Source organism: Pseudophryne corroboree, chromosome 2, assembly GCF_028390025.1.
Source record: "Pseudophryne corroboree isolate aPseCor3 chromosome 2, aPseCor3.hap2, whole genome shotgun sequence".
Classification (NCBI taxonomy): Eukaryota; Metazoa; Chordata; class Amphibia; order Anura; family Myobatrachidae; genus Pseudophryne; species Pseudophryne corroboree.
In genome coordinates, this window is record NC_086445.1 from 882016597 (window position 1) to 882038554 (window position 21958).

General features: G+C 43.9%; 1 protein-coding gene across 1 annotated transcript in view; it reads right to left on the minus strand.

Annotated features, from left to right (window-relative positions):
* Positions 1–21958, minus strand: part of LOC135051353 (solute carrier family 13 member 2-like) — a 70446-nt gene that overhangs the window by 30511 nt on the left and 17977 nt on the right. Inside the window, exons 4-6 of the mRNA XM_063957397.1 lie at positions 10278–10467; positions 3213–3335; positions 1359–1580 (exon numbers count right to left, since the gene is read on the minus strand). Coding sequence (XP_063813467.1) covers positions 1359–1580; positions 3213–3335; positions 10278–10467 — 535 coding nt within the window. The remainder of the gene's footprint in view (positions 1–1358; positions 1581–3212; positions 3336–10277; positions 10468–21958) is intronic.

The following is a 21958-nucleotide window of genomic DNA, read 5'->3' on the forward strand; positions in this document are numbered from 1 at the left end:
AACCCTTCATCTATTGTTCTCAGCTGCAATACAATACAGAGAACAATACAGCAGGGGATTAAGTCATTATAGCAGGGGATTAAATCTGACTGGACAGTCTCAATTAATCCTATTAAAGGTCAAGATAAACGTAGACCCATCGTATTAGGCGGGCCATGGGTGGCATGAACACACACTGACTGACTGCACCGGCGGCATTTCAAATGTAGCGATAGCCACCAGCCAGTCAGAACGGGCAGTCCGGCAGCCAATCAGACGCCGCTGCTGAGCCCGCTTCCCTGATTGGCTGCCGGTCCGCCTGCTCCGATTGGCTGGCGGCCGACGCTACATTTGAAATGCCACCAGCGCGGTCAGTGTATGTATTAATGCAGCGCGCTTCAGCTTTAATACCCTGCTGACACCCGGGCAGGGCAGCTCTGTGTTATAGTGCTCAGCGCTGCTCGGCAAAAGTGCGCATGTGCAATGAAATCCCGTGAATCCCGGGATTGGAGGCTCCAATCCCGGGATTCAAATCCCGACATTTTTGGAACAGAATCCCGGGATCCCGCCGATCCTGATCCTGGGATTGGCCTCCCTTCCCACACTGTATTCGACCCACACTGTAACCTGCACTGCATCCGACCTGACCTGTTACCTGTACTGTATCTGACCTGCACTGTATCCAACAGAGTGGTAACTAGACATTTTGGTGCCCTGTGCCAGAAAGAGAATTGGTGTCCTCCTTCATATTTAAAATAGGGATAGTGCACATCTTAAGCGCACACCCAAAATATAGGGGTGTGGCTTCACGATGAACGGACATTACCACTGAATAGTGCCAATTCAAATTACACCGCACAGTAGTGTCCATTATTCAAATTACACCACACCTGGAAGTTGTTACTTGTGGGGTATAAAGTATTGCTTGGGGTAAGGACTCCTTTCCACACTTGTTTATCCTGATGCATGTTAGTGGCGCAATGATGTCTTGAAAAAGGTCCAAGAAACACGCTGAAATGCCCACTTGTCCTGTATGGTTTATTGTTGATTTATTGAATAGCATCACATTAATACTGTGATAAAAAAATATGCCTTTTTTGGCTTTATATACAGTGATTAGTGCCCTCTTTTGAAATAACTTATTTATGCTTTTATTGGATGCATTGGAGGAAAATATATAGTTTCTTGTTTCCTACAGTATGTGGTTAGATTATATGTTCATATTTTAAATAATTATGTTAGTTTATTTTGCAGTATAAATGTGTCTTAACACTTTTTGACACTAGATTAATGATATATAAAAGTAAAAAAAAATCTCTAACTTAGAAATCTGTTTCAGTATCCAAGTAACAACAGTTTGGCCTTATGTACATACTTACTCTTTTCCTTGCTTATTAAAGCTGATAGTTGCCCAGCCTGGCATGAAACCTGGTTCCCTTGAGAACCACAAGATAACCAACAAGACGAATAAAACCAGAACACAGATCTCTGCAAAGGTCATAGAACCCAGCTTCTTGTGCTCAGCAGAGATGACTTTGTACGCTCGCTTCTCTTTTTCCATCTGCTCTGGGTTATCACCACAGCCAAAATTCTTTTTGAAGCTGAAAGAAAAACAGAGCAGCCTGTTTGGTCATAATATACATATATATATATATATATATATATATATAGCAAGAAATGATACAGCGCCACTTGTGGGGTAGGGTCCCAGTAAAGAACGTGAATTAAAAAATTACTAAAATACTAAAAACACACAAAACCTCGTTATAGGTGTCTGCCAACCCTTAAGAGTGCAATACTGGTACAGTACTGCTAAAAAGAGTATGGAGTGGGGGGATAAGGGTACCGGCGACTTGTGTTGTTTATAATGCAATCACTAAAAATTTAAATTTATGAGCCAAAAAATATATAATAATACAAACAAGTTTTCAATAACATATAAAAGTGGAATAAAACATAAAAAGTTTTCTAAATATTCGTAAAAACATAAAGTCTGGTGTGACGAAATGCGTTGGGTTCCCTGCATTGACCCCCTTGCCTATTTTAAGTTAAGTCAGAACTCCTTACCTTTTACAAAGACCTTTATGTTTTTACCAATATTTAGAAAACTTTTTATGTTTTATTCCACTTCTATATGTTATTAAAAACTTGTTTGTATTATTATGTATTTTTTGGCTCATAAATTTAAATTTTTAGTGATTGCATTATAAACAACACAAGTCGCCGGTACCCTTATCCCCCCACTCTATATATATATATATATATATATATATATATATGATCCATGGGTTGTACGGCACTCAGAGACTTTCACAAATCGAACAAACAGTGAACAAATCCCGCAGGGCTGTTTTAATGTGACATTTTGGGGCAAAGATCCCCTTCTGATCCCCAGTCTGAGGAAGGGGATCTTTGCCCCGAAACGTCACATTAAAACAGCCCTGCAAGGCTTGTTCACTGTTTGTTCGGTTTGTAAAAGTCTCTGAGTGCCGCCCAAACCATGGATCATATATAGCAGGAATAAGACTGATGGGAAGGCACCTGAGCAGGTGATACGTAAGACTGGAGTACCAGGGTCCTATTTTGGAAGTTATATATATATATATATATATATTACAGAGGCTCTGCAAAGCTTCTGTGATTTCTATTTAAACAGTGTGGTCACATCCGTGTTGCACTCCAAATCTAGGACTGGTGAGTGGAGTAGTGCTTCATATATATATATATATATATATACATACACACACACACACACACACACACACACACACACACACGCACCGTAAGTTAAGATGGGAAAGTTGTCACCCTACAGCACACCTGCCCTCTATCACATAATCCTCATATCAGGAAACCTATGTATAGTACATACAGTAGTAAGAGCTTAATACAACAAAAATTCTATACAGTAATGTATTATTATCTTTACTCCTACAGTGTCACTGTCAAATTATACTTAGTACTTATTGAAAAAGATTCCATCATAGAAACATAGACTTTGGCTGCAGATAAGAACCACCAAGCCCATCTAGTCTACCCTAAACACATGTACATACACACAATTAACCTGTGTGGGAGTATGAAGGGGGAAACCAGAGTACTCAGCGGAAACCCACGTAAGCACGGGAAGAATATACAAACTCCACACTGTTAGGAATATGATGGGAATGGAATCCATGACCTTCAGTTCTCTGAGTCAGTAATGCTAACCATTACACCATCCGTAGACTTACTTAATTCCCAGGAACATGATCTGCAGCCAGAACCAGGCAAAAGCAAGCAACAGTATCATGGTAGGGAAGGCAAAACCAAACCATGAAGCAAAATTGATGATATTGTTGTTCCCAGGGAAAAGCCTGCAAGGCGAAAGTCAAGAATTAAGTCAACAAAAGAGAACCAAATATTATTGGGTTTTTAGCACTATAACATTGGTTAAAACACTGGCAAAATAGTTGGATAAAATGTAAGATAAATGACTTTGGGGCTTATTTACTAAGCATTGGATGGAGATAACATGAACGGAGATAAAGGACCAGTCAATCAGCTCCTAACTGTCATTTTTCAAACCCAGCCTGTGACATGACAGTTAGGAGCTGATTGGCTGGTACTTTATCTCCATCCTCTTTATCTCCATCCAAGGATTAGTTAATTGACCCCTTTGTCCCTTGGAACTGGACTAAGTCATTGGGCTAAATGTAATTGCCTGCAAAAAAAGCCGGAGGTGCGGCACTTTGTACAAGAATGCCCTTATCTTTAAAGGAGCAGTCATTTACAAGGAAAAACCAACCTGGTTTTGCCTTGTAAACTGCGTCGAACTGGCTAACTGGGGAACCACTTCCAGTTAATTTATGCCGGGACAATGTTTAGAGGAACCCGGTTCTCTACACTTTCACCTACAATTACCTGCGTTGCAGATCCGGGGCTTCTAAACATTGTTCCATCATAAATGGACCAGAAGCGGTTCCCCAGTCAGCCAGTCCAATACTGCTTGTAAATTATTGCCATTTAAAAAAATATCTCGCACAAAGTCCTGCACCTCCGGTTTCTCGTAGGCTATTACATTTAGCCCTTTGTCTCTTTGTGTCCATTGTTTAGTGCCTAGTATTAAAAGATTCAAATTTGTTATTAGATTTACCATCAAGATATAAGCCACTTATTTGGCCTTTTAAATCACAAATTGTATATTTAATTCATTACATTTATTCCCTACTGATTTTTCTCCCAAGCAACCTTATAATTCAACCAACTCTAACTGTGTACAGAAATAGTCATTTTTTTTGTCCCATTTCACATGGTAATGAGCCTGATTTGCCTGGCTATCCCTAGTCACCTTCATGTAGGTGATTTATAAACGTGCAAATAGCCACATGCCCAGCTTTCATATTAGTCTGCTTTGTGCATACATGGCGGTCAGGCCCTACTGTATTTCATTCAGGGAACTGCCATTTATGAAAGAGCCTGTGCCCACATTGCATGTTTGGGTGTTTAACTGGAACCAAACATGGTGGAAAGTGGGATCCTCTTTATTCTCTGCTACCTACAGGTCAGGTATGACTACTTTGGGGGGCTGGGGCAATAATTAACGTGTGTTATTTTTTAATTTTTTTTACTGTAAGGGACATTGTATTTTCTTTTCTTTTTTACTGTGGGAGCCATTGTGTATGTGTGGTTTTTTTTGTTTTGTTTTTTTTTTCATCTGTGGACCATTGTGTTGGTTTGTTTTTTTTGTGGGGACCAGTGTGTGATATTATTTTTACCATATAAATAATTTAATTTTTTATTGTTTTTGTGTTTCAGTTTTAGTTTTTCACTGTGGTGGGCTAAAATGCATTATTTTACATGTTTTACTGTGGGGGCTATTTTGCTTTTTCCATTAATATAGGGGCCATTGTGTTTATTTTTATTTTTTTGTGAAGGCAATTGTATTTTATTTTATTTTTCTGTGTGGGGCTAATGTGTTTTGTGTTTTTTTGTTTATTTTTTACTGTGATGGACATTGTGTTTTTTTCTGTGGGGACTAATGTGTTTGTTTTGTCTGTGGGGACTGAGGTCTTTATATTTTGTCTGTAGGGGCCAATGTGTTTATGTTCTGTAGTGGCCAATGTGTGTGAGGTTTTTTTTAAGAGGGACTTATTCAGAGGTGGATGCAGAAGCACAAGTAGCAGAAAATGGTGCTACATACCCTTCCCTGCTGTATATCTGTATAGCCAAATTTAGTAAGATGACCACTTTAGCTTCCATACACGTGGTAATACCAATTAATGTATACTTAAATGATACCCTATGGCCTGTGCCATTCCTCTCAGGTCAAATGGCCACACCCCTTCCAGCAACAGGCCACACACCTTAAAGGGTCTCTGTGATTGCATTCTACTGGTGGGCCCTTCATGCCTCAATATGACACTGGTCATGAGAGTGAGGTAACATTGAGAATATAAGTCAGTGATGGGAGTGAGGAGACCTAGAGTTATAAGTTAGGGGTCTATTTACTAAGCCTTGGAAGGAGATAAAGTGGAGAGAGATAAAGTACCAGCCAATAGGCTCATAACAGCCATGTTACAGGCTGTGTTTGAAAAATGACAGTTAAAAGCTGTTTGGTTGGAACTATGGGACTAATTCAGAGTTGATCGCAGCAGCAAATTTTTGTTATCAAATGGGCAAAACCATGTGCACTGCAGGGGGAGGGGCAGGTATAACATGTGCAGAGAGAGTTAGATTTGGGTAGGGTGTGTTCACTTCAAACTGAAATCTAAATTGCAGTGTAAAAATAAAGCAGCCAGTATTTACCCTGCACAGAAACAAAATAACCCACCCAAATCTAACTCTCTCTGCAAATGTTATATGTGCCCCCCCCCCCCCCCGCAGTGCACATGGTTTTGCCCAACTGCTAACAAATGTGCTGCTGCAATCAACTCTGAATTACCCCCTATAACTCTGTCCACTTTATATCCCTTCAAGGCTTAGTAAAAAGACCATTTAATCATGAGTGTGAGGGGTCATTGTGTTGGATTTGGTATATTAGTTTACCATTCATCATTGTCGACTGTCGACATGAGGATGTGGACGTGGTCATTATGTTGACATTGGACATTATGACAACCGTAACATTAAGCCTAAACCTATGCCTAATCCTAACCCTCAGCCTAATGTTCACAGTTCATATGTTGACATTATGTCCATATTGACATATTCCAGATGACAATACTTACAATGTCGACATTTTAACCATGTCAACACCATAACTGCCAACATTATGAATGCCAATCTCGACATACTGGCTACATCTCATTGTGATGTTCCACTTTTAATGGGGGGTTTTTTCCATTTACCAACATATTCTTTACCAAATAATATGTGTCTGGAACAGACCACAAAAAAGTTATACTGTTTTGTTTAAAATTGTCAAGCTATGGGGAAAAATCTATTCTGTGATCTTCCCTGTGCTTTCTCCAGACCTTGAGGGGAGTCAGACATAACCATATCTGTGTCTGCGTCTATTTGCGTTCTCCCGTCTGCATCTTTATGCATTCGCTCCGCTAATGCACGCTGCCTCTCCTGCCTACTGATTACTTTCTCCCACCCCTACCTTCAAGATTGAACACTTGCTGCTCCCTTTCCTCTGGAATTCTCTATCTCTCCTCCTCAGACTCTCCACCTCTCTACAAATCTTCAAACGTGCCCTGAAGACGCACTTCTTTACCAAACCCATCCTAATCTCATCCTAAACCTCTGTTCCACACTCAATATCTACCCCATCTGTGTCACCCCAGTCTCTCTGCCCCTCCCCTTTAGAATGTAAGCTCTCACAAGCAGAGTCCTCAACCCTCATGTGCTTATCCTTTGCTTACTTAAACCGCGTTTTTCTGCCACCATGATACTTATGCTAGTGTCATCTGCTGATGTAGCTATGTTTATTTACCCTGTACTTGTTCTATATTGTCTTCAACTGTAAGTCACTATTTTTCTGTTTTGATTATTTTGTTTATGTACTCTGTAATTGAGCGCTGCGGAACCCTTGTGGTGCCATATAAAGGATAATAATAATAATACTAAATGCCTCTTCAAAACCCTTCTCTGTTGTACATCCATGAGTCATAAGGTCCAGGGACTGAGAAGCAGGGCCAGATTAACAATAGGGCGGATGGAGCTCCAGCTCCGGGCCTCCACATAAAAATAGGCCCATCATCATGGCAGTTTGATCACTAGCCAACAGCTGGCTACATGGTCGACTAAGAATCATAACTATTTTGATTGCATTTCTATTGTTTTTACAAAAGTATTAAATTTTTTTATATTTTTACATATTTAGTGAGACATTGGAGCTGACAGTGTAGGGAATGTACACACCCACATGGATTTCACCACACCACATCTGAGAAAGAGCGCTATATAAATAGTTATTTTCATTATTATTATTATTATTATTATTATTATTATTATGAATAGTAGTAGTAAACACATCTGCTGACCGAACTATCACCACCATACCAAATGTATTGCAAATTATGCAATAAACAAGTATTTTTCATTCAATACCATTGATTCCATAAAGATATGTAGCAAAAGTTGCCGGAGGTGCGAGACTTTCTGCGAGCATGCCCGTGTTTTTAAAGCAGCAATCATTTACAAGACAAAACCAGCCTGGTTTTGCCTTGTAAATGACTGCAGCTTTAAACAAAAACAGACAGACTTGCAGAAAAAAAGTCCCGCACCTCCAGAACTCGGAGGCTATTACATTTAGCCGATGATGTCTCACCACATTGATCAATATACTTTCATTCATACTTTTAATGCCATAATTATTATTCAGCATTTTTGTTAAGTAAACACTTTTTAAACATTAGTAACTTTGATGTCTATAATAAATGTAGATGTTATATGATTGACAGACAGTCCAGGCAGTTGACTGAGGTAATTACTGGTGGGCCCTACTGACTCTTAGCCCCACCATTTACCATGGAGGGATGGCGCCCATACTATCAGTAAGTAACCGTTATTGCCGGCAGTTAAATAATGGAGGGCAGTGCAAGACTGGCTCGTGAGGAGCAGAGCTCAGGCTGAAACAAATGATGCTGTTACAGACAGCATTGGTGGGAGGTGCTGAGTAGGAGGAGCAAGAAGGAGGAACAAGATGCAAGGTATCGGGCAGCACCAGCGGTATGGCTGAAGTGTACTAGATTCTAAGATTTGAGGTAATATCAGGAGAAGCCTGCCATACAAAGGGAGGTAAGTAGCAATGGGTGTGATCTGGGGGCACTGTGAGGCAATGATGTGAACTTAGGGTACTCTGAGGCAATAATGAGAACTGTGTGACACCATGTGAAGTGGGGGTATTGTGTAGCATGTGAACTGGAGGGAACTACAGTGTGGCATCATGTGAACTAGAGTCATTGAGGTATAATGTGAATTGCAGGCACTGTGTGACATCATGTGAGCTTGGGACACTGTATGGCATAAAGTGAACTGTGGGCACTTCAATGTGGTATAATGTGAACTGGCTGAACTACAGTGAGTTCAATACACTTGTGCAGCTAGAAGTAAAGTAACTTTAGAATAACAGCAACAGTATATACTGTATCTGACAATTCTATTGGTAATTTACTTTCTGTTTTTTGAGAACAATGACAAGTAAGTTGGGCACTGTGTGATGTGGGAACACTGGCGTTAATGCATATTAGGGCACACGCTGGTGCCTCTAGTCACTGGGTCTAGTATACACTACTATGGGAAAACCAGTGTGGAGGAAAATTACCATTATTCTTTTTAGATGGCGTTCTGTGCACAACATTAATATTTACTCACAAAATGACTGGCTCCTGACATTTGACCAGAGCTAGCTCCAGGCCTACTAGCACCCTGAGCGAGAAAATTTCCAAGAGCCCCCCCCCTCCCCACCCCCTCACTCCTGGAAAAGTGGGCATGGCCTCGCAACTTCATATTATCAAACAATAAATATGAATATTTTCACACCCCCTCTACACACACAATTAGAAGCCCTACAAATAACAGCCACAATGGTGTTCCTTACACATAATATCTCCAGTATAGTGCCCGATACACATAATGACCCCAGTAGGGTAGTGCCAGATACACATGATATGCCTTCCAGCAGTGCGCCAGATACACATGATATGCCCCCCAGCAGTGCCAGATACACATGATATGTCCCCAAGCAGTGCACCAGATACACATGATATGTCCCCAAGCAGTGCACCAGATACACATGATATGCCCCCAGCAGTGCCAGATACACATGATATGCCCCCCAGCAGTGCCATATACACATGATATGCCCCCCAGCAGTGCCAGATACACATGATATGCCCCCACAGTGCCAGATACACATGATATACTCCATAGCGCCAGATACACATGATATTGCCCCCACAGTGTCAGATACACATGATATGCCCCACAGTGCCATATACACATATATACACATTATATGCCCCACAGTGCCAGATACACATTATATGCCCCACAGTGCCAGATAAACATATATGCCCCACAGTGCCAGATACACCATCTGAGAAAAATGGGGACCCTTAAAAGAGAGAGCAGCGCTGTAAGCCGAGAGCCTGGATAGGGGACAAGCACTGCCGGACGGAGGACCAATCACCTGAAAGAAAGATTGGGGCTGCTGTGTGACCAGGAGTTGCGCCGGGAGAGCCAGGGTCCCACCGGAAGTGGTGCAGCTGCTGTGGTGACACCGACGCCGCACAGCACGCACATAGCTTTGGCCCGCCCACAGCACTACCCCTCATCGCCACAGCCATCAGCCACTGCTAGGGGGCCGCGGGATTTGGCGGCGAGAATAGCAGCACCCATTAAGTGTGGCGCCCTGTTCGGCCGCTCTATTGGAACGTACCTGGAGCCAACCCTGCATTTGACCATTACTCCTAACTATAATCAACTGTATACTGTATGTAGCCACGGGGGTACAATTGGTAGACACTACTTTCACACTGCATGGGACGATCTTGCCTTCTCCACTTGCCCTTAGCAATTACATTGTTATATTATCAGACCCGTAATTTATGACTGCCATCACCTATGTTGAAACACCTTTCTCATCAATTAAGTTCAACACAGGTGACGGCAATCATAAAATTAAGAGGGATGTCCAGGTGCAGAGCATTTTGCACCTGATGGAAGATGTGATGGGTCTACATTATTGTAATAATATTAAACATTCACGTAAGGAGAAGGGGCTAAGAGGAATTTCTAGGTTAAGCATGACATTACTAAGCACAGTAATTTGTGATCCTGCACGCTCATTGAAAGCTAAAAGTACTTACTCGTCCAACTGTCCTTTCAATACAAGGTTGGGTGTGGTGCCAGTTAATGTTGCAATGCCCCCTATGCTGGCAGCATAGCACACACAGAGGCTCATGCCCTTGCATAGCTTGAGGTGCTTCTGCAGCCTTAGATCTTGTTTCTCTTGCTTCAATTTGTCATCCTCTAGATCAATCACAAATGTAGCTACACCTAAAAATCAAAGTATTAATATCACATATGGATGTTACAATGACAATATACAGAGAAATATTATAAAAACAAATATATACTGTACTTAAAATATAGTTCACACAGGCAAGAAATGTCATCTACATCACAATTACATTATTTGTATGTACTGTACAGTAAGTCAGATCATGTTATAACTAGCAATTGTGTCAGACTTGGGCATGAAGGGTCCACTGGGGGAATGTTTAAGGGGTGTGGCCAGCCTCCAGAGTAGGTGTGGCCAGACACAACAGAGACTTGGTCAACCAATGGTGAAGTCAGGGGTATGTCAGGACCACTAAATTTGATTGGAAAGCGCACAAATCTCTAGTTTTCATGGAAACTAACCAAGCCCCCATGTTCATCCTTGGTACTGCTCCATCAGGTAACAGAACTTCTAAATTCTAATTGAGTCATAATAAGTCAAGTGTCTCTCCCTCTTATATTTTGCTTTCCCCAGAGACTGAAGGGGATGTAGTTACGTGACCGGCGGTCTCACAATACCTCCCCCTACATCCCGCATCCCCAGAATCCCGACGGTCGGCATGCTGACCAACAGGGACTATTCCCACTCGCGGGTGTCTACAACACTCATAGAGTGAGAATAGAACTTGTGGCAACCGCAGGTCGCCACTGAGCCCACAGCGTGGCGAGCACAGCACTCGCCCCCCACTAGCATTCCGCTGCCGGGATCCCGGCGAAGGTATGTTGACCAGCAGTCACATATACGCCCAACTGAAGCAGGAAATACTTTGTGATTATATCATAGTAACATAGTTAATGAGGTTGAAAAGAGGCAAAATGCCCATCAGGTTCAACCTGTATTCTGTATTAAGCTGTGCACATTATAATGTACCTGCTGAAGTAATGGTTTAGTACTAATTAACAACTATAATTCGTATCACTCCCAGATATTTAATGTCAATATATTAAATGCTATAGCCTTGGATACCTTTTTTACAGTAGTTAGAAATTTGTCCAATCCATTTTTAAATGCATTTACAGAGTCCACCATTATCACCTTCTCCGGCAGGGAGTTCCAAATCTTTATTGCCCTTACTGTGAAGAACCCTTTCCTACATTGTGTACGGAATTCTCTCATCTCTAGCCTCAGTGAGTGATCACGTGTCCTATACAGAGTTCTTTTAATAAACATATCTCCTGCTAACTCCTTGTAATGACCCTTTACATATTTGAAGATATTAATAATGTCTCCTCTTAGACGCCTCTTTTCTAGTGTATAAATATTTAACCTAGTAAGCCTTTCCTCGCAATCCAGTCCCTCTAGCCCTTTAGTCAATTTAGTAGCTCGCCTTTGAACTCTTTCGAGTTCCCCGATATCTTTTTTATAATGTGGTGCCCAAAACTGAACACAATATTCCAGGTGCGGACGTACCAAAGAATTGTACAGCTGAAGGATTACATCCTCGTCCCTTGTCTCAATACCCCGTTTAATGCACGCAAGCACCTTACTAGCCTTCTTTGCTGCATTTTGACATTGTGTACTGTTATTAAGCCTATTATCTGTGAGCACCCCCAAATCTTTTCCCACTACTGTTACCCCTATATTTTCCCCATTTAATGTGTAGGATGCAAGTTTGTTTTTTATCCCAAAATGCATAACTTTTAATTTTTCTATATTGAACCTCATTCTCTATTTAGACGCCCAGGTTTCATATCAGTCTGTAAAAGCAGCAATGATCTACTTTTTGGGCAATATTTAATAACCTGCAAGGCGCAGGCTGTTTCAGAAATTCTGGCAAATTTGCCCATATTTTTAAAGCGGCAATCATTTACAAGGAAAAAAACAGGCCAGTTTTGCCTTGTAAATGACTGCCGCTTTAAAGATACAAACAGACTTGCTGAATCTCCCGAACAGCCTGCACCTCACAGGCTATTACATATTTTCCCTTGTCTTTATAATTTTTGGAGGTTTCTGGAAAACAAGTTTTGAAACAAAAATATCCTATACCATTTTATCAAATCTTCACCAACAGGCATCAAAATAAAATAAGAACTAGGAGGACACATTGTAGGCGGACACTAGACCCAAGTGACCCAGTGTAACTACAGTAAGCCAACAAAAGTGTTTGCCCATCTTCTCCATTCCTCGTCCAGCCACAATTCTGTTGCACACCTGTATAAAAGTACATGTTCAGCCTCCACTGTGTGCAAGCACAAGTGGTGCGACATGGTGACTGGGGCCTTAGTGCCGATAATGATCATTCACCCCACTTGGAGGAGATTATGGTAACCCTTAGCTGTTGCTTGCTGTTGCCCACATATGAGTGTGATACACTCCTACTTGTCCTCCTCAGGTCCCTTACGGTCAGAACTGCTAATAGAGTTCTTCTTTAATTGGGGAGCACTGGTTCATACCCTTCGCCAATCATGACATTTCCATGAGATAAATCTCTTGTGTGTGCCCGAATCATTTCTGTCCAGTTTGCAACCCAGTAATGTCCATTTCATGAAAAGAGTGATCTGACAAAGATCCATCCAACTCATAATTAGCCAAAAATACACAAAAAATGGGTGAAAGGAGTCCTTACTCAAATCTGCAGAAAGTGTAAACAGATAGTCAAGGGTATTACTGGAAAGAGAGGAACCCATAATAATATTTTGAAGCACCTATCCACTCTTCACCTCCTCCATGGCCGGATTAACAATGGGGCGGATGGAGCTGCAGCTCCAGGCCCCCCATTGAAAATAGGCCCACAGGAGTGACAGCAGTGACAGGAAAAATCTCTTTCCTGTCACAGACTGCCAGCGGCCATCCTCTCTCCCGTGCATCTCCTCCCCCGGCTCCAGTACTCACCTCAGATCCGTGCAGGCAGTGTGGTAGCCGCCCCTCCCCTCCAGTCTCTCCTTCACTCAGGGCCCGAGTCTGTCACTCACAGGCCCAAGCTCCGCCCCCAGGCTGTACGGGGAGCTGCTGCTGATGCAGGAAGCCTGGTACGTTTAATGGCTTCTTGTTTAGTGGAATCAATAGTGTGTGTGTGTGTGTGTGTGTACTGTATGTATGGTGTGGTGTGTGTATACTGTATGTGTGTGTGTATACTGTATGTGTGGTGTGTATACTGTGTGTGTACTGTACAGTATGTATATACTGTATGTGTGTGTACTGTGCATGTATACAGTATGTGTGTGTGTACTGTATGTGTGCTGAATGTGTGTATACTATGTGTGTGTGTGTGTGTGTGTGTGTGTGTGTGTGTGTGTGTGTGTGTGTGTGTGTACTTTGTGGGGGTGTACTGTGTGTGTGTATAGTGTGTACTGTGTGTTTGTATATGTGGGGGGGGGTGTACTTTATGTGTGTGTAGTGTGCACTTGTGAGTGTACTATATGTGGTGGGGTGTGTGTGTGTGTGTGTGTGTGTGTGTGTGTGTGTGTGTGTGTGTGTATATATATATATATATATATATATATACACACACACACTGTTCCCCCATTGCTAGGGGAAACAAACAGCTGCACGCCAGAGTTTTGATGAAAAAAGTAAAAACTGTATTTAAATAATTTGCAAAAAATGCACCACCGACGTTTCAGGGCTCACACGCCCCTTCTTCAAGGTGACACACAACAAGACTATAGTGAGAAGCTTACCTTAAGTAGGCAGGAATTACCGGCACCAGTGCACGGTGAGTCAAGCGTCGCGTCTCCGCCCGCCAGCTATGACATGATCACCCCCGCACCATCCGTTGCCTAGTGACAGGGTACAGCCGGGGACGCCGCGGTCTGACTAATCTCCCATAGAGTGCTTGAAACCCAGAAAGTGTGTATTTACTTTTTGTACCACAGTGGGCGTCTCAACACTGGCCTTTTACACACTTTCTGGGTTTCAAGCACTCTATGGGAGACGGAGTAGTCAGACAGCGGCGTCCCCGGCTGTACCCCGTCGCTAGGCAACGGACGGCGTGGAGGTGATCACGTCATAGCCGGCGGACGGAGACACAGCGCTCAACTCACCGTGCACTGGTGGCGGGAATTCCTGCCTACTTAAGGTAAGCTTCTCAATATAGTCTTGAGGTATGTCACCTTAAAGAAGGGGCGTGTTAGCCCTGAAACGTCGGTGGTGCATTTTTTGCAAATGATTTAAATACATTTTTAACTTTTTTCATTAAGCCTCTGGAGTGCTGCTGTTTGTTTCCCCTAGCAACGGGGGACCAGTGTTTGTGTATACCATTCATACTGAGGGCACCGGAGCAGATATTTGATGGAATCCTTATACGCAGGGTGCCATCAGTGATCAGTTAATGTGTAATGTGTCGAATAAACTGCGGCACTCCTAGTGAAAAAGTAGCATTACATCTGAGTCATGTGGCTTACTTTTCGGTGCCACTCAAGCACCTTTCTCAAAGCAGACAAATGATGTCTGCTCTGGAGTGAGTCTGTCGCTTCCCTCCTCACGATGTATAAGAACCATGCGGCACTCAGTGGACTTGGTGAAAAAATAGTGCTTTAGTCTGACAAAAATGCAATTAGGGCATAGCTTGCCAATGTTTCAGCGCCCGCGCAGGGCGCTTTTTTCAAGGCTCTATGCTATAGAACAAACATCATAGAGCCTTGAAAAAAGCACCCTGCATGGACCCCGCATGCTCCAGTCCGGCGTGGAGTGTTGTCTTGACAACACGCGCACTGGGGGGAGGGACGTCATCTGCCAGGAACTCAGGAAGCAGTCCCGGAACTCTCCTGGAGCAGATGCCGCAGGGAGGATGCCTTTTCACTGGCGGGCTTCTCACCTTTATAGGTAGGCACCTTTTTCTTAATTTTGTTCACATCACGCCCATTTACGCAGACCACTCCCCCACACCACTGGTCATGCCCCCACATCATTAGTCACACCCCCAGCAGCAGCGCATAATAGGTCCTTTTGAAATTTCAGCTCCAGGCCCATTTGGACCTTAATCTGGCACTGACCTCCTCACGCACAGTCTGTGGATGAGACTCTGAAAGTCACATACTGATCCATTATATAGCATATAACAGACAGAATTCAACAGTCACTGTATTAAATACTTTAATGTAATGTGCTACAGTATATTGTTTAAACATTTGATAATCTTTCTCTGTTGAGAGTTGAACTAGAAGTCAGGCCCAACTACTGTGTGGATTGGCAAAACACAGGCATGTGCATAGGCATCCTGGACTGCCTCTGCCTGCCATGCCATCCAATATCACTGGGCAGCTGAGTATCACTCAGTTTCACTGTAAATAGGATCCAGCAGTGGATAATATGTAAGTTACTATTAGATTCAACTTGCAGATGATCTGATAGTGCTGGCTGCAGTAGAAGGACTGAGAGTCAAACACAAGGAAATGTGGACGGATCTGGTGCATGGATACTATGCATGCATTGTCAGGGCCGTCTTTTCGTATGGGCTCAATGGGCTCTTGACCAAGGGCCACAGGAGTATAAGGGCCCCAGGATGATAGCTGAGGGTCCCCTCTTTCCAGGGGTACCAGATTTTTTAAAATCGGCCCTTGGAAACCGGAGATATTCCACCTCAAAGCAGTGGTCCCTATCCAAGCCTGTTAATTGCTCTTCCCAGCCAGGTATCTCGGGTTCTGTCTGACTTTGAGTTTATCTGAGGATATAATCCAAAGGCTGGGACTCTCCCCTCTTGGTGGACACTGGCAGCTTGTCTCTACTATGCCCAGAACCAGAGATATCAGCCTTCCAGCAGCTGGTCCCTGCTCCAGCTCCACACGCCTAATATGCAGTTTTAGGTATTCGTCTGTGGATTGCTCTGGCACCTGAACTCTGATCCCCAAGTCCCCAACACCTCCTGATAGGTGGGACTCTCTAGTGTTTTATCCCATTTAAAGCTAAGAAATATTCTTTCAGGAACTTGAGATATCTGCAGTCTAGCAAGCTGCCTTCCCACCGGAAAATGATAAATATTAAGCCCACTCCACTATCCACCCCTACCCAATGTATTAAACACCCCCTACCAGCCTAAAACTCATGTATCAGGGCTTCTTCATTCAGCCCAATGTCCCCTTCTACAGTTTAGCCCCAACTGTGCAGTAAAGGAGTAATTAGCAGAAATTACTGCTCCAGGTCCTACATGCTGAGCGGAAGATAGAACACCACCTACCGACTGCGGGACATCAAAGCTGCCGCTGATAGCACCCCCCACCCCTACCCATGGAGGATGGGTAGGGGCCCCAGTGCATTTCTGTGCCCAGGGGCCTACACTGCTGTTAAGACGGCCCTGTGCATTGTAGAAAGAAATAGCAAACAGCATGGGACAGACAAGGTGTGTGCATATAGTTGGAGTTTGGAACTGGGTACGGATTGATACTTATGCCGACAGTGCTTTGGGCCTAATTCAGACTTGATCGCAACAGCTAAATTTTTCTCTAATGGACAAAACCATGTGCAGTGCAGGTGGGGCAGATATAACATGTGCAGAGAGATAGATTTGGGTGGGGTGTGTTCAAACTGAAATCTAAATTGCAGTGTAAAAATAAAGCAGCCAGTATTTACCCTGCACAGAAACAAAATAACCCACCCAAATCTAACTCTCTCTGCACATGTTACTTCTGTCCCACCTGCAGTGCACATGGTTTTGCCCATTAGAAAATTATTTAATTTTGCCTGCCCATAGGGTGCTGATGCATATAGGACTCCTGTTTCTGATGGATCTTTTGCAGCCAGCATGGTGTGTGAGCAGGTCCTAATTTTAATGATGTCGGCTGGAAAGAGTAAGCAGGGTTGACTTTCACATGCAGAAGCAAATGCATCCGGTTTAGAAACAGTCCCTCTGTGATTACCATGACTGGCCTTCCCAAAGATACCTGTGCTGGGGCTTTGTGCTTCCCCCATGATCTTGAATCCTGATCGTGTGGCCAGTTGGTAGCCCTCCATAATGACTGCTACTGAACCAGGGACATACAGTCAGGGGAGGCAGGGGAGGCAGTGCCTCCCCTGTCATTAATGATTAAAATTAGAGATGAGCGGGTTCGGTTCCTCGAGATCCGAACCCCCCCGAACTTCACCCATTTTACACGGTTCCGTGGCAGCCTCAGATCTTCCCGCCTTGCTCGGTTAACACGAACGCGCCCGAATGTCATCATCCCGCTGTCGTATTCTCGCGAGATTCGTATTTCATATAAAGAGCCGCACGTCGCCGCCATTTTCACTCGTGCATTGGAGATGATAGCGAGAGGACGTGACTGCGTTCTCTCAGTTTCTGTGTTCAGTGTGCTACAAATATGTGTGCTCAGTGTGCTGCAAATATCTGTGCTCAGTGTGCTGCAAATATCTATGTTCTCTGCCTGAAAACGCTCCATATCTGTGCTGCATTGTAGTTGTGCACAGTATATAGAAGGAGGACAGTGCAGAATTTTGCTGACCACCAGTATATATATAGCAGTACGGTACAGTAGTCCATTGCTCTACCTCTGTGTCATCAAGTATACTTTCCATATCTGTGCTGCATTGTAGTTGTGCGCAGTATATAGTAGGAGGACAGTGCAGAATTTTGCTGACCACCAGTATATATATAGCAGTACGGTACAGCAGTCCATTGCTCTACCTCTGTGTCGTCAAGTATACTATCCATATCTGTGCTGCATTGTAGTTGTGCACAGTATATAGTAGGAGAACAGTGCAGAATTTTCCTGACCACCAGTATATATATAGCAGTACGGTACAGTAGTCCATTGCCCTACCTCTGTGTCGTCAAGTATACTATCCATATCTGTGCTGCATTGTAGTTGTGCGCAGTATATAGTAGGAGGACAGTGCAGAATTTTGCTGACCACCAGTATATATATATAGCAGTACGGTACAGTAGTCCATTGCTATTGATATATTACTGGCATATAATTCCATACATTAAAAAATGGAGAACAAAAATGTGGAGGGTAAAATAGGGAAAGATCAAGATCCACTTCCACCTCGTGCTGAAGCTGCTGCCACTAGTCATGGCCGAGACATCGTCTGCCAAGGCGAATGTCCAATGTCATAGTAGAGAGCATGTAAAATAAAAAAATAAAAAGTTCAGTAAAATGACCCAAAAATCAAAATTAAAAGCATCTGATTAGAAGCGTAAACTTGCCAATATGCCATTTACGACACGGAGTGGCAAGGAACGGCTGAGGCCCTGGCCTATGTTCATGGCTCGTGGTTCAGCTTCACATGAAGATGGAAGCACTCATCCTCCCGCTAGAAAAATGAAAAGACTTAAGCTGGCAAAAGTACAGCAAAGAACTGTACGTTCTTCTAAATCACAAATCCCCAAGGAGAGTCCAATTGTGTCGGTTGCGATGCCTGACCTTCCCAACACTGGACGGGAAGAGGTGGCTCCTTCCACCATTTGCACCCCCCCCCCCTGGAAGTGCTGGAAGGAGCACCCACAGTCCAGTTCCTGATAGTCAAATTGAAGATGTCACTGTTGAAGTACACCAGGATGAGGATATGGGTGTTGCTGGCACTGAGGAGGAAATTGACAAGGAGGATTCTGATGGTGGGGTGGTTTGTTTAAGTCAGGCACCCGGGGAGACACCTGTTGTCCGTGGGATGAATATGGCCATTGACATGCCTGGTCAAATTACAAATAAAATCACCTCTTCGGTGGGGAATTATTTTAACAGAAATGCGAACAACAGGTGTCGAGCCGTGTGTTGCCTTTGTCAAGCTGTAATAAGTAGGGGTAAGGACGTTGACCACCTAGGAACATCCTCCCTTATACGTCACCTGGAGCGCATTCATCAGAAGTCATTGACAAGTTCAAAAACTTTGGGTGACAGCGGAAGCAGTCCACTGACAACGAAATCCCTTCCTCTTGTACCCAAGCTCCTGCAAGCCACCCCACCAACTCCATCAGTGTCAATTTCCTCCTTAGACAGGAAAGCCAATAGTCCTGCAGGCCATGTCACTGGCAATTCTGACGAGTCCTCTCCTGCCTGGGATTCCTCCGATGCATCCTTGCGTGTAACGCCTACTGCTGCTGGCGCTGCTGTTGTTGCCGCTGGGAGTCGATGGTCATCCCAGAGGGGAAGTCGTAAGCCCACTTGTACTACTTCCAGTAAGCAATTGACTGTCCAACAGTCCTTTGCGAGGAAGATGAAATATCACAGCAGTCATCCTGCTGCAAAGCGGATAACTCAGGTCTTGGCAGCTGCGGTGGTGTTAAACGTGTGTCCGGTATCCACCGTTAATTCACAGGGAATTAGAGAATTGATTGAGGTACTGTGTCCCCGGTACCAAATACCATCTAGGTTCCATTTCTCTAGGCAGGCGATACCGAAAATGTACACAGACCTCAGAAAAAGAGTCACCAGTGTCCTAAAAAATGCAGTTGTACCCAATGTCCTTTTAACCACGGACATGTGGACAAGTGGAGCAGGGCAGACTCAGGACTATATGACTGTGACAGCCCACTGGGTAGATGTATTGCCTCCCGCAGCAAGAACAGCAGCGGCAGCACCAATAGCAGCATCTCGCAAACGCCAACTCGTTCCTAGGCAGGCTATGCTTTGTATCACCGCTTTCCATAAGAGGCACACAGCTGACAACCTCTTACGGAAACTGAGGAACAGCATCGCAGAATGGCTTACCCCAATTGGACTCTCCTGGGTATTTGTGACATCGGACAATGCCACCAATCTTGTGCGTGCATTACATGTGGACAAATTCCAGCACGTCCCATGTTTTGCACATACATTGAATTTGCTGGTGCAGAATTTTTTTAAAAACGACAGGGGCGTGCAAGAGATGCTGTCGGTGGCCCGAAGAATTGCGGGCCACTTTCGGCATTCAGCCACCACGTGCCGAAGACTGGAGCACCAGCAAACACTCCTGAACCTGCCCCGCCATCATCTGAAGCAAGAGGTGGTAACGAGGTGGAATTCAATCCTCTATATGCTTCAGAGGATGGAGGAGCAGCAAAAGGCCATTCAAGCCTATACATCTGCCTACGATATAGGCAAAGGAGGGGGAATGCACCTGACTCAAGTGCAGTGGAGAATGATTTCAACGTTGTGCAAGGTTCTGCAACCCTTTGAACTTGCCACACGTGAAGTCAGTTCAGACACTGCCAGCCTGAGTCAGGTCATTCCCCTCATCATGCTTTTGCAGAAGAAGCTGGAGAGATTGAAGGAGAAGCTTAAATGGAGCGATTCCGCTAGACACGTGGGACTTGTGGATGGAGCCCTTAATTCGCTTAACCAGGATTCACGAGTGGTCAATCTGTTGAAATCAGAGCACTACATTTTGGCCACCGTGCTCGATCCTAGGTTAAAAGCCTACGTTGTATCTCTCTTTCCGGCAGACACAAGTCTGCAGAGGTGCACAGACCTGCTGGTGAGACACTTAAGTCAAGCGGAACGTGACCCGTCAACAGCTCCTCCTTCACATTCTCCCGCAACTGGGGCTGCGAGGAAAAGGTTAAGAATTCCGAGCCCACCCGCTGGCGGTGATGCAGGGCAGTCTGGAGTGAGTGCTGACATCTGGTCCGGACTGAAGGACCTGCCAACGATTACTGACATGTTGTCTACTGTCACTGCATATGATTCTGTCACCATTGAAAGAATGGTGAAGGATTATATGAGTGACCACATCCAAGTAGGCACGTCAGACAGTCCGTACGTATACTGGCACGAAAAACAGGCAATTTGGATGCCCTTGCACAAACTGGCTTTCTTTTACCTAAGTTGCCCCCCCTCCAGTGTGTACTCCGAAAGAGTGTTTAGTGCAGCCGCTCACCTTGTCAGCAATCGGCGTACGAGGTTACTTCCACAAAATGTGGAGAAGATGATGTTCATCAAAATGAATTATAATCAATTCCTCCGTGGAGACATTCACCAGCAATTGCCTCCAGAAAGTACACAGGGACCTGAGATGGTGTATTCCAGTGGGGACGAATTAATAATCTGTGAGGAGGGGGATGTACACAGTGAAAGGGGTGAGGAATCGGACGATGAGGAGGAGGTGGACATCTTGCCTCTGTAGAGCCAGTTTGTGCAAGGAGAGATTGATTGCTTCTTTTTTGGTGGGGGCCCAAACCAACCACTCATTTCAGTCACAGTCGTGTGGCAGACCCTGTCGCTGAAATGATGGGTTTGTTAAAGTGTGCATGTCCTGTTTATACAACACAAGGGTGGGTGGGAAGGCCCGGGTGGGAGGGCCCAAGGACAATTCCATCTTGCACCTCTTTTTCTTTAATTTATCTTTGCATCATGTGATGTTTGTGGCCAATTTTTTTAAAGTCCAAAATAGAAAGATAAATCCAAAGTGCGCAATTAATGTTACAATGGGCAGCCGTCACATAATAAAAAGGGAACACCACATCCCTAGATAGATACCGAACAAGAAATTATATTATGTGCATAGGCGCCCTGGTGACAAAGATGACAAATGGCATAAAAAGTGTTTATGAATAAAAACACAAGTTTATTAATACAATAGTGACATAAAAACGTGAAATAAATAAATGTATTGCACTGATCCCAAATGGTTTCT